The sequence below is a fragment of the Habropoda laboriosa genome, unplaced genomic scaffold (genome assembly GCF_001263275.1).
Source record: "Habropoda laboriosa isolate 0110345459 unplaced genomic scaffold, ASM126327v1 scaffold18, whole genome shotgun sequence".
NCBI lineage: Eukaryota > Metazoa > Arthropoda > Insecta > Hymenoptera > Apidae > Habropoda > Habropoda laboriosa.
Window position 1 is genome coordinate 1,898,742 of NW_017100152.1, and position 13,436 is coordinate 1,912,177.

General features: G+C 38.6%; 1 protein-coding gene across 1 annotated transcript; it reads left to right on the forward strand.

Moving 5' to 3' along the window:
• The first annotated feature begins 3,176 nt into the window (after nt 1-3,176).
• LOC108575637 (sorting nexin-27-like) lies at nt 3,177-10,306 on the forward strand. Its single transcript, XM_017938481.1, has 7 exons — nt 3,177-3,496; nt 8,350-8,487; nt 8,611-8,835; nt 8,941-9,251; nt 9,326-9,564; nt 9,642-9,923; nt 10,180-10,306. Exons 1-7 carry the CDS (start codon nt 3,189-3,191, stop codon nt 10,276-10,278), a joined length of 1,602 nt encoding a protein of 533 aa, XP_017793970.1. The 5' UTR covers nt 3,177-3,188; the 3' UTR covers nt 10,279-10,306.
• The last annotated feature ends 3,130 nt before the right edge of the window (nt 10,307-13,436 follow it).

Here is a 13,436-nt window from a genome sequence, read left to right on the forward strand (position 1 = left end):
CGTGTATTATATGAGAATAAGAGAAGGAACAATGTGATTTATAATTTTAAGCTTTTAGAAAGCTAATGGATCCCTTTCTCCAATGCATGAACAGAATTTTAGTTCACAATCTATCATCGGGGTATCATGAGATGGGTACTTTTGATTTCAAGCGATTCCATTCGTCAAAGGATCAATAGATTGTAAACATTGTACATTCGAACATAATTATTTCAAGCTATCACGGCAGCTTTTTTTTCGAGAACAAGGTGGTTTTATCGCTCGATAACGAGGTGTACTTCAGATATACAAAAAAATATTCACGAACAAAAGTATGTGAAGAGTTAACGTTGATATAATTTAAGAACGTATCCAATCGCGTTGTTACAGATGCAAATGCTTTTTTAATATGAATTTTCCGTAGATACTCGTTAGAGGCAAAAATAAAAAGATGTTTTAACGATTACGCCGTAAAATGTAGGGCGCCTATATTAAATGGGAATAATAGTAGAAATTCTGTTTAAAACGGTATTTGCATAGACGTTTCATCACAGAGTTTCTTATTCAGGCAATTTCCGTACCCTAAAATATCAATGTCCATGCGAGGAATGAATGTCTAAATTTGTCCGATTTATAGCTATCAACTCTGTCTAACCGTCTGTTTGTTGAATGTACCTATATTAAATAGTTGCAAGGAAAATCGTAATACTAAATTGTTGTTACAAAAGGCAATGATATTACCGTGTATTTCCTGCGCCATGAAATTCAGTGTGCACGATACGGACTTTTAACAGAAAGATATCGTGAAAGATTATACAATATGAATATGTGATAAGCCCTGTTAGGATTTCGTCTCAACTTGATTTTTTATTTTCTTTTCTATTTGTAATTTTTCGTTCACAAGAACGCCGCCATGTTAGCATAACGATTAATTACGATTTCATCTCTCTATTGAAATTTCATAATTCTAGACTTACCGTTCGATTTTACTTCGTAACATATGAAGTTCAATTTTGCCATAAACACGTTAGACGATGCCAAGGGAACTCATTTGGAACGAGAATCTTTTTGTCGAGAAAACTTTAGCCCAGAATCCAACACGTGTATTTTATGTACAGTCTGTATATTATGCGCAAGAAAATTTAGCGGTTCGCTCCGATTCGACAAGTCTCAGATTTATCAACGGTGAACCGTTTGTTAGGAATATCTTCGAATTTTATATAATGGAAAGCGCTGTTGTACTAAATGCTTAGTCAGACTTAAATAAGTTCGAACATTTTTAATGTATGCACGTTCCTTTTACTCTTGGGTTACCTTACAAAGGGCATGTTATCGGTACAATCACGTTTATTAGATTATCTTAAAGTATTCATGTGATGTACATATACGCACATACTATCATACGAAGTCTTAAGGTTCACCTAAACCTCCATGTTCTCAGAGTTTCACTTTTTAAGAACGTGCTGGAAGATGTTAAAGAAAGGAGGAAAGGAGTATTGCATAATGTCAGTTGTAATGATTCGTTAAGTTAAGGAATTAAGAATGAAATTTCTAATTGCACGCTTTCCTTTTTATCGAGATCAAAGAGAAGTACATACACTTGAGGGATACATGTAAATTTTATTGACAGAAATACACCGCACCGAGAGTTTACGCTTTCTTTTATCTGAAGTTGCTCTCTTTTCTTATTTGTATTGCTTTCCTTGCAAACGAGCGCAGTCTGCGAATACGGAGGTTTGATCAAGACTCGATTTTCTTTAAAAAGCGAAAGAAAATTCCGATCCAATGTTTTCGCCCCCCTCCCCCCTCCCTCTTTCTCTCTAAGTGTGAATGCAATGCGTGATTTTATAGCGATTTGTATGTGTCGACTATTTCACGATATCCTCAGGAATGCGCAAACGAAGAAGAAAGATATCACCGGTACAGGTACCAAAGCTTTTGTAAGAGATACTCGGAAATTTTTCGAATAATTTCTCTTGTGCGTTATCGAGAACTGAGGGTATAGATAGATTAAACCGATCGATTCAACAGTATTACGATTAATGATTTTATATTCTCAAGATCATCCTTTTTCTGCGCGATCAGTGTTCTCTTTTCTCTTCGCTCGGTTCAAGTTGAACGTAAAGAATTCCACCGACCTTACACATCTCCTCGAAATATCCGATTCGATAAAACGATGACTATCGTTTAACTCAATATCAATTCAACAAAACATGAAACAAGAGGTAGGAGTGAACTGAAAAAAAAAATTGTATCAAAAAATCGTTATCAGAGAAAAATGATTATTTGTGTATAAATTAAAATGCAATCCTTGTCGTTTAATCAATTAAAAAGTAAATCATACTGAGAATGATTACGAAAAACAGTGGTGTGAATTAAGATGGAATGAAAAGTTGTACATACGAGTGACGTGACTTTAAAACGACTACCGCACATAAATGTATCTAATAATTATTTAATATATTGCAGATATAAATGGCATTTGTCTTTATATTTTCATCATACTCAAAACCTCGAAATTATGCATGATTCTTAGTGTCGAAATGGAGCAGACTTAAAATATAAGCATTTAAAATGTATCGTACTTTTAATAATTTGAATTTTAAAATCGCATTAATTCGTAGTTATTTCGTAATGAGGTTAGAGACACCACGCATGCGTAATTCCGCCAAATACATCGCACTATATTTGACAATTTGAAAAAAAAAGTAATGTTTCCATTCTTACTAACATTTACAAGAACGAAGCATTATGCGAATCATTCATGCGTACCTCATTAATTTCTCATTTCAAAATATGTACATGTTCCACGTCTCATGTTCCTCAATGTTGTAAGATCATGCAGCATCCTACCAAAGAGCGCCAACGCTCGTTCAGACTAACGTAGCATCTGACAACGAATCCCTTCATTCACTCACTAATCAAACGACTCATCACACTTCAGATACATTTATACTAATTAAAAAAGAACATAACATTACTCAATAATAGATTTATTTCCGTATTGGAAAAAAAGGCGTTACGATTCATGGTAACAGCTGATTTCAAAGCTGACTCCCTGGCGGAGAATACTGAACTCGCGAGGAAGGAACAAAGAAGGAAGTCGAAAGGGGGGGAAACAGAAAGAGAAAAGCGAAATGACTACAGAGGCGCAGTCTCGCGGCGGATCTCCGTACGAGCAGAAGATCAATGGGCGGTCAGAGAGTAAGATGGCGGACTGCGAGTCGGAGGTGCAGCGCTTGCCAGCCGCGAACGAGGACGTAACGAGGAACGCGAATGTGCCTCAGCAACCGGTGAATCAATCGAACGATCCGATCAGGCAGGGACCGAGATGCGTGACCATTTACAAAACCGAGACCGGTTTCGGGTTCAATGTACGGGGTCAGGTCAGCGAGGGTGGACAACTAAGGAGCATCAACGGGGAACTGTACGCGCCACTTCAGCATGTCAGCGCCGTATTACCCCGGGGTGCTGCCGAGAAAGCCGGTATACGGAAAGGTGATCGTATACTCGAAGTGTGAGTAACATTTTTCCTCCCTTCTTTTATTTTTTCCTTGTTGAATTTCTTCTTTCCTACTTCAGTGTTTCTATTTGGCAATGATCGCTTTGCCTGCCTACCTGTCAAACGGCTCCCGACTCCTACCTTCAGGAAGAGGGAGAGAATCTTTTATTGGGACAAAGATCAAGTGTATAACCCGTTTTGAAGGAATCTATGCGATGCATAAGATCATTTATTTGATGTGCTTCCAGAAACCTAGCTTGCTGAAAGCCTGTTCCAATAGATTTTTATTGTCACACTATAGACATCTGTTTCTTTTTTTCTTTCTTTTCCTTCTTTTTCTTTTTTCTTTACTTGGAGAAGTATAAACTATATAAATAGTATTGTGATAGTGTGATATTCGTTTTAATCGATTCCTCTGGTTGGAAACGACGCGCGACGGTTTCTTGGCAGGGTTTACATTTCATCTGAAAGTTCTCTATCAAGATACTAACCGAATGATGGTAATAAATCGCGAATGATATACTTGATCTCTTCCTTTCTCAATTTTCCTGTTTATTTCGTGGTTAACTGTGCGTGAACTGACGCGAAACCTCACGCGTGAAACGTACCTAAGTATCGCGGAAGTACATAATGAAAAGATCTATGTACGTTCTCCTGGAATTATCTTCCGAAAAGTCGACTGTGTTCAAGGGAAAATTTGAGTATATTTTAAGCGTGTGTTTTCCACTTTAACTTTCAGGCGATAGAACATGTTAGTTTACTGGAAACGTGCTAGCTCTAGAAGTCTATCGGACGCTTCTCATTTATACGTGATTTACGATCGTATCGTTGTATATACCAATGTAATTGAAATAACAGTACGTATAGGAGGACAGACGTCTGCACCTCGAACTTCCTGAATAAAGACACTTAAACTGCGAGCGAACGGTCGGTAATTTCTATAATTTTGTTTGTATTTCCGTTCACAATACATGCCTATCGTGCTTGAAATATGACACAGTATCGAGTTTTCCAACGAATAATGTCAGAGATACTTTTTTCATCTGTTCATAAATCGAACGGAAGGATTTGCATAAAAAAAAATTTCAAGAATTCTACTCTCAATATACAAAAGATTGTAATAGGCAAGTGCATTTCTTAAACACGTAAACATTTGAAAATGCGTAGAATCAGTGTAACATAATTCGAGTGTGTCTTTTGCAACTGAATTGTTCTGTTCTCCCGTTTTTTATTTTTGAAATTACCGCTGCATACGCACCATTAATCAAGCCATAGATTATTAATCTGCGTTTGATTGGTCGTCTAATAATCCACCCAGAAACCACGAAGATGTGTCCCATAGTTCACGCACTGTGCTTTAGATGACAATTTACATTGCGTTTGGTTTACACGTGATTATTAGCCTTTCGTTGTCACACTTCCGGTACCGAACATCTAACCCGGAGTATTTACCCTAATAGAGGTGTTATCGCGTAGATCTTTTGCCGTTGAATTCGCAAGACCGGCGATTGCCTTCGTAGTAAAGCGTCCGTTCAACAGAGAGCCACAACTCGACGACTAGTCGAAACATCGTGACACGCGTGTTTACGGGCGTAAATCAGAGTGGTGAAAATGATTCTCTTCACCGGAGCAATCGACTTTATCCAGCTTTGTATTTATGCGGTGATCAAGTGTCAATAGTCGGCGAATGAAGATGCAATCTGAAATGAAAGGAAAATCAACTCATATTGTTTTCTTTTACCACAGTTTACGGTAAGACGAGAAGACGTAGCGTTTCAACGCGAAACAGCTGTTGTTACAACGGGATTATAACCGCGAAAATAAATTACACTTTCGTCCAGAGCGTGTATCGCGTGGAATTTAAATCGCGGATGGACTCAGGCGTATCGTCAGCCTGGAATGCGTAGTTAAAAAGCGTTTTAATAGCTCTTAAATAAATTCACCGATCGTTGTGTAATTAACGATGTAATTGCCAGACAGAAAAAAAAGGAAGGAACAGAGAGGCACACGTTCCAGCGATTCTGTGCGTGGTGCATAACGGTATCATAGGCTCGTTCGGATTGCTAATGTTATTCTTGCGAGGCATCGTCGAGGACGAACGGAAGAAAACTATTCGCATGAAATTCAATTCTTGATCGTAGCTACGAAAATTTTGGTATTTTTCCTTTTGTTCAACGATGACTCGAAGAAGCATCGCCGCGAGAGAAAAATACATTATGGTGAATTACTCAATTTATTATCTAGCATACACGCAATAGGTCACCGTACTTACTTGAACTGCCTCGAGCTAATCGGATGTTTACTACCTTACAACGTTCGTGCAGATTTTTTCATCACTTAAGTGTGCAACGTATATCAATAATTAGCGAATATTTTGGGAAAGCCTGTACGCATTAATCGGAAAGAGTAGAAGAGATGTAACGGTTATGGAAAGATTGAGTGATAGAACGCCCTAGAATTGCGCGAAATTGAAGGAAAGACGACTTAGAAACTTGATTCCCGTCTTCGGTGCACCAGCTAAAAGGTTTGTGCCTTGTGTGGCTTCTAACAAGTGGTTACACGTATGCAATCCCATGGATGGATTTTTTTTAGCCACCAAGGGCACGATATTAAATTAGAGCGAAATGGATGTTTCATCAAGGTGATTACGTACCTTGAAACCGCGCGTCTTTAAGCAGACTTCGAAAGTAATAACGAAAACAAATAGCGATCGAACGTGTGCAACGTTAAAGATCAGTGCTACGAATCAGTTTTCTAAGCATAAATGAATTACAACGAACGGTCATATTAATGAAGTAGCTAATCATTTCCATCTCGACATCTCATTAAGCACGATTTCTTTTGAATCGACTTCCTACGGAACATTGCAGTTTCATCGTCACCACATCGACTCACCTGTACAATTTACAGCTATAATTAGCTCTACTAATCGTACCTGGTCCAATCTGATTGGATCAATCAGGTAATTACAGGAATGTATAGCTGGAAGGAAGGAAGAAGCACCACGTACGGTAAATGGTTTTCTTCTGCTATTTTTCAACCAGTTGTCCAACTCTACCTACCTATTCGCATATTTATGAAGATTACACTATTTTATAAGTTTGATCTAATAAACGACCACCTTCTAAATATCCCAGATTTTCCCTCGGACGAGATAAGATCGCAAACGATAGCCAATATTCATGAATGTCATCATGCTTGATAATTCATTAATAGCGAAGTGATCATCACGGTCCCGTTGAAATGTGTCATCTGTTCATCGCATTGATAGACTATCGATAAATGTAAATACATTCGGATAAACGTACGTGACCTCTTTTCTACGCTACGTGTGTCGCTTTTGTTCTCAATATCTGTTGCGCTAAATACCCGACAGATTCTGCAAAAATACGCGATGATAACATTGTCACACAGCTAGACTATTTTCTCCGCTGAATAATGACAATTCTTCGATTACTTCGGGACGTTAACGTAAATTCAGCGAATTTATTGCAATCTGCTCGTTCAGCTTTCTCTTCTTCGTAATTACATCCATTACTCTGGTGATTAACGCTTCCAGAGTTGAACAGTTACGAAAACGGATGGAGCAAATGCCAAAATCTTGAATATTTATTTCCCTTCGATATGAGGTTGATGAACGATTGAACTTTCTCCTGTAAAGAGTTCGAAAATCGTATCGATCGTATCTTCACAATCGTAAATCTTGTCAATTATCAATTAAGTATGGGTATATCAAACGTCGCGTCATGGTGAATCCAACGAATTGAAACCTCGGTGATGAAAGATGTTCGTTCGCTGTATTTAATAACGAAGAAGGGGAGATTGTATAGGATGTTTTACTTCCTATACAATCTTTGGCGTGTCATTAACCACTTGATTGCGATTTTGACAAGATCGATCAAAGATGCTCGATAAAAAGCCTGTGGCAGACGTAAAAGTTTCGTTCTATCGCGATGTGACTTCTTTTTGACCAGACTGCGTCGCAAGAAAAGAGATAATTCGATCAATAGCAGGCAACTACTGCTGTTTCCTTCGATTGGTTTCGTTACGGTTTACCAGCAGGTAGGAGGCACGAGGCGACTTGCTGTTGCATCGATAGACATCCAGGGCAAAACGCGTACAATTCCTCCAACTATAAAAATAGGATCTCGCGTTAAAAATACTCGTGTATCAACTCATTTGCAAAAAGTTTTCAGGAAAAAAACTTTTTCTTTACTCTTTCAATCTCGATTTTCTACAGGCCAATCCGCAATTAAGATTAACAGGCATCGTTCAAGAGTACAATTGAAGAGGTAAGGTATCGCTAGATCCAATGATCAAATATTGGAAATTTTTTCGAGGAAGATGTGTGTTATCTTGTAAACACGCTTCGCTGCAGAATGACAGATAATAAAATAGAGTCGAGAGGGATAGAAGGCGATAGGGAAAAGTATAAAGTGCGCTGTTTGCGTCCAGTTGGAGCGCAGATTGTGAATCAAAGCAGGGCCGTGCCCCCGCTTGCGACCAATAACACTCGTCCTTTCACGTGTGGAATTCGAAACCCGGGCAAGGCTGGTCACCTGTTTCTTTCCGTGATTCGTGAAAGTACAAACTAACCGTAGAATCACGAGTAGGCAGAGATATTTTCCTCCTCTCTGCGCTTTTACCTCTGTGAGATTTTATTATCGAGAATTTTTTCCCGATATCGCGCTAATAAACGCGTAGACTGGCAAGATGTTGACGTGTTACGTGACCGCGATGCAATGCGAGTGGATGGAGAACCGCAGACGCTGTAGATCGCAATTAAGAGCGATCACAGGCGGGTAAAGATCTGCGCTACGTGGTTCGTATCGCTCTACGGAGGATAAACTCTGGTCTTTGTTGCGTAGAAACAATGTGAACGTCGAGGGGGCCACCCATAAGCAAGTGGTGGACCTGATCAAATCCGGTGGCGATGTTCTCACGTTGACCGTCATCTCTGTCACACCGCAGGAAGCGGAAAAGCTCGAGCCTTTCGAGGATCTCAGGTACGAATATCAGCCAGAGGACAGATCTAAGTTGACTGCTACTGAAGGCGTGCTGGCTTCAGGAGTTACTTCCTAGTTGTTACTTTTCATACATTTACATGGATCGAATGCACCTTTCCTTAGCTACGCTTCGATGGACTACAGCGAGAAGCGATCTTTGCCCATCAGCGTGCCGGATTATCACGTGCGCGAGAGGGAACACGAGCGTTACGTGGTGTTTAACGTTCACATGGCAGGCAGGCATTTGTGTTCTCGACGCTATCGGGAATTCGCTGCCCTGCATATGGCCCTCAAGAAGGAATTCATTGGCTTCGACTTCCCTAAGCTCCCTGGCAAATGGCCATTCCAGTACGACATCTCCTATTAACTCTATCGATCGAATAGCTAGATCTACAATGGGAATGCATAATAATACAGTTTCATCCATAAATGTGTTGTGTTACACTTGTGCAGATTGAGTGAGCTGCAGCTCGATGCAAGAAGGCGAGGGTTAGAGCAGTACTTGGAAAAGGTTTGCGCCGTGCGAGTTATTGCTGATAGCGATATCATGCAGGAATTCTTGTCCGATAGACTCGAGGAAGACGGAGACCAAGGGCCAGCTGTAGATTTAAAAATACTCCTGCCTGATCGCGAAGTTGTTACCGTTACAGTCGCTAAAGCTGCCACTGTCAGCGATGTGTACGATGCAGTTTGTAATAGAGTAGGTTTAGATACAGATACAGCGAAACACTTTTATCTCTTCGAGATCGTCGAATACAATTTCGGTACGTAGCTAATTAAAAGACTATGCAATTTTTCTGATTATTTCGTATCACTGATTGTGCTGCTTCTTCTTTAGAACGGAAGCTGCAACCCCATGAGCACCCTCACACTTTGTACGTTCAGAACTACTCTACCGCTAGCGTAACGTGTCTGGCGGTAAGAAGGTGGCTTTTCAATCTAGACAGACCACTCAGCGACAAAGCGTTAACCTGGATCTTCTGGCAGACTGTCGACGAAGTAAACAGAGGTCATATCACAGCCGGTGAAAGACTGTACCAGTTGAAAGCGTTGCAAGACGTGTCGAGGAAACATGAGGTATCGTTTATTCTTAATGTTCACCTCCAATCCTATTTAATATTAATTCCCTTTTGCTTATTTTTCTTTGCTTACAGTACCTAAAATTGGCAAAAGAATTAAGTGGTTACGGCGATATCGTGTTTCCACATTGCGCGTGCGACTCGAGGAAGAAAGGACATCTCGTTCCCATTGTAGGAGCAGCAGCGTTCAAGTTGCAAGGAGCGAAAGAGGACGGCACTTTGGAATCCCATGTGTTTGAACTTAAATGGAACACCATTAAACGATGGGAAATAGACGAAGAAGGAATGGCGTTCTGCTTCCAGTATACCCTTCAGGACTACCGTCCACTGCGTTGGCTTAAGCTCTTTACACCTTATGTAAGTAATATTATTTTTCAAAAGATTAATTGCTGTACCTGAATGTGCTACTGTAAATTGACTTAAATGATTTCTTTTGATACCAAAGTGCTAATACAAGATGACGACTCGTTCCTTCTCGTAGTAGTTAGTATAATCTATGTACCCTGGATGATATATCCTAAACGATTTTGCTTTATTGCTGCCTCTTTTGTACGGTGTTATAAAATATAGTTCAACTACGTTTGCGGTCGAACGATTAACATTTTGTTCACAGTACACGTTCCTGTCGGATTGCTTCGATCGAATAGCCGAAGAGGCAACGGAGACGATGGAGACGAAGATCCAAGAGTTGTGGGGTAACGTTCGACGTTAAAGAAACGTGTTGGGTGCGTAATAGCAAGGATATCGTTTCATCGAACGTTTCACTTATCTTTGTAGCAGGAACGTTTTGATTAGGATTACCTTTTTAAGGCGATTCAGAGATCAGTCAAGCACCCTAATCATATCAGACGTTTGTTTGATTAGCTTCACGATCTGTCTCTCGCATCGAAACATTCTTCAACAGTGCGTCGTTACGTGTTGTACACATCATTTTGGTAACGATACGGACAGTACCGCATTGGAATTAACATTCTTTTTTTCCTAAAGAAAATAGCAAACGTATCGTTGTACCTTTAGCTGATAACACACTTCTATCGTAGATTACAGTATTTTAGTTGAAGAAAAAAAAGAAAAACACGAAGGGATTGTATTATTCTCTGAGTGAGATATTGTTACTATATCACGCTGAATACCAGTCTGCATGACTATCTTTTTTGGTTTATCCTTCACCGCGTAATCACCGTATACTTGAATCTCGATGAAGAGAATCATTGAAATACGAAGACGTTCCTTTTTAACTAGCCTAATAGTTATCGCAAACTTTCGTTCGTTGAATCCGTAACGAGTAAATGAACTTAAGCAAAGAAGTATTAAGTCGTTTAAGTGGTTTATTTCTTCTTTTTTCACATATCCTCTACGTATTTTTTTTAAACGATTCCCCTTCCAGCCCTCGTTCACTTTCGTCTACGTATAAACCATTTCTATTGTATTTTAACTTAACGAAATAGATTGCCCACAACATCCATGTCACATTGTTCGTGTAAAGTGAGTGTACTAGAGACTCGAATGGCAGCACGGATTACTTTTTTCCAAAACTATATTTTTACTATTAAAGAGGCAAAGATTGTATAGTAAAATTATTGTTCTCGATATCCGATCTTGCGTGTAATCGTGCGTCGGTAGTGTACAAATGGTGAATGTGCTAGGCGTTGTAATGAGATAAAACATGCGATTCAACTTAAATGAAAAAGAAAAAATAATTAAAAAAAACCGTAGCTGTACTTAGAGGCGAAAAATCATTGTTGAATTCGCAAAACACGAATTACTCCATCATCCTCCATTATATACGAACATTCGTATCACGTAAACACTTGTTTAAGAATAACTTAGGGTAACTAAAGGAAGGGACATGTTAAGATCCTACAGTTATAAGACTTACGAGAACGTTAGTTGAAAGACACCAGTAAGAGCGCCATAATGAAGAAGAATAATACTCAGTGATATTGTTAAAGAAGATGCTGATAATAAAGAAATGAAACAGATATATATACAGTGTGAGGCATCTAACTTAATCACCTCGAATAACTTCTAAATTATGCGCTGTACAAAAAATTATTTCTACAAAGGTTACATGGTATCGAGAGGGACACCACGTGGTGTACACGACTTCTTTATAAATGGAGGCGTTTAGGAGATTGAAAGGTCAATTTTGTTTTTTTTAAATGGAATGCCTTATTTTTTTTTTTTACGGCAGTTTAAAAGCTCATTAATTTCCAAGTAGAAAAGTACTAAACATTGTTTGTCCTAAAGCTAATAATTAACGAGATATTAACAAAAGTTTGATCCGCATAAGGTCGCGTTGGAAGATCATAGCCTTCTCGTTCACCAGACCTGTCACCATTGGATTATTTTCTCTGGGGTACTTTAAAAAATAAAGTGTATCATGAATATCTACCAACAACGGTAGAGGATATGCAAGAACGAATTCGTGAAGCGTGTGCCACACTTACTTCAGAGACAATTCCCGGCCTTATGCGGATCAAACTTTTGTTAATATCTCGTTAATTATTAGCTTTAGGACAAACAATGTTTAGTACTTTTCTACTTGGAAATTAATGAGCTTTTGAACTGCCGTAAAAAAAAATAAGGCATTCCATTTAAAAAAACAAAGTTGACCTTTCAATCTCCTAAACGCCTTCACTTATAAAGAAGTCGTGTACACCACGTGATGTCCCTCTTGATACCATGTAACCTTTGTAGAAATAATTTTTTGTACAACGCATAATTTAGAAATTATTCGAGGTGATCAAGTTAGGTGCCTCACCCAGTGTGTGTGTGTGTGTGCGCGCGTGCGTCTGTGTGTGTACAGGTTGCCCTATTTTAATCTATAAATGCAATTATCTCCAGAACTGTTCGTTATTAAAAGAAATGTTTCAAATAGAACTTAATTTAGTATAGTCAGTTTGCCTGTATGTAGACGTGTAGAGGAGATTTGAAGGTTAACATTATTTGTTTAAATGGAATTATATAATTTTTGATGCATTAAGGGGGTATTACCATTTGACCTTCCGTTTTTTACGCAATCTTTGAGAATTTATTATAAAAAAGCTATTAGGCTTACAAATCTGGCATTTGGCACACATCTTCGAATATGCTTAAAATTACACTTTAAATATTTACAAGTAATTTTATTGAATATTTACAAAGTTACAGCTGGTTGTTTAACTGTCTGTGAAAAAAAGTTGCTGTGTTGGACGGATCATTTCTGGCCGATCTAATCATCGGAAATAAAAAAATTAAAGCTTATTTTAATCCTAATGAATACCGCTATGGCTGGAACCCCAATGAACTATAAATAACTAAATATTAACAAAAATGGTAACACTTGAAACAAGAAAAATATGAGCATTATGTGGCTTAAAAGAAATAGTAATTTTTAAGATAAAAGTTCGTGGTTCCGGCCATAGCCAATCATATACTGTATATGTACGCCAACGGGTTGCAAATAGGGTCTACCTATGTTGAAAAATGATGTTTCGAGAAAAACGCGTTTAAAGTTCGTCATGCAGTTATAATGCGAATAACGGCTGATATTGCTAACATACCCTTAATCAGCTATATCAGGACTGTACAGTACTCCTTCCTTAGCTTCAAAAAATTGCTATTTAGCTGCCATTTGTTGTCTGCGAGCAGTTCTTTCTTCCTTAGACTCCTGCGACGTCTGCTTATTAGAGCGCAAGATACGCTCGGCATCACTATTATCAGCGAATATTTTTAAACTTGGGCCCTATTTTCACTCTCATGACATTAAGAATTTGTAAAAATCTTCGACAATGTTTACAAAAAACCAAACATTCGTCGCGCCGTTGCATTCCAATCATACTCATGTATACAAACAACGGACACGCTAGTATGAATTATATTAATTTG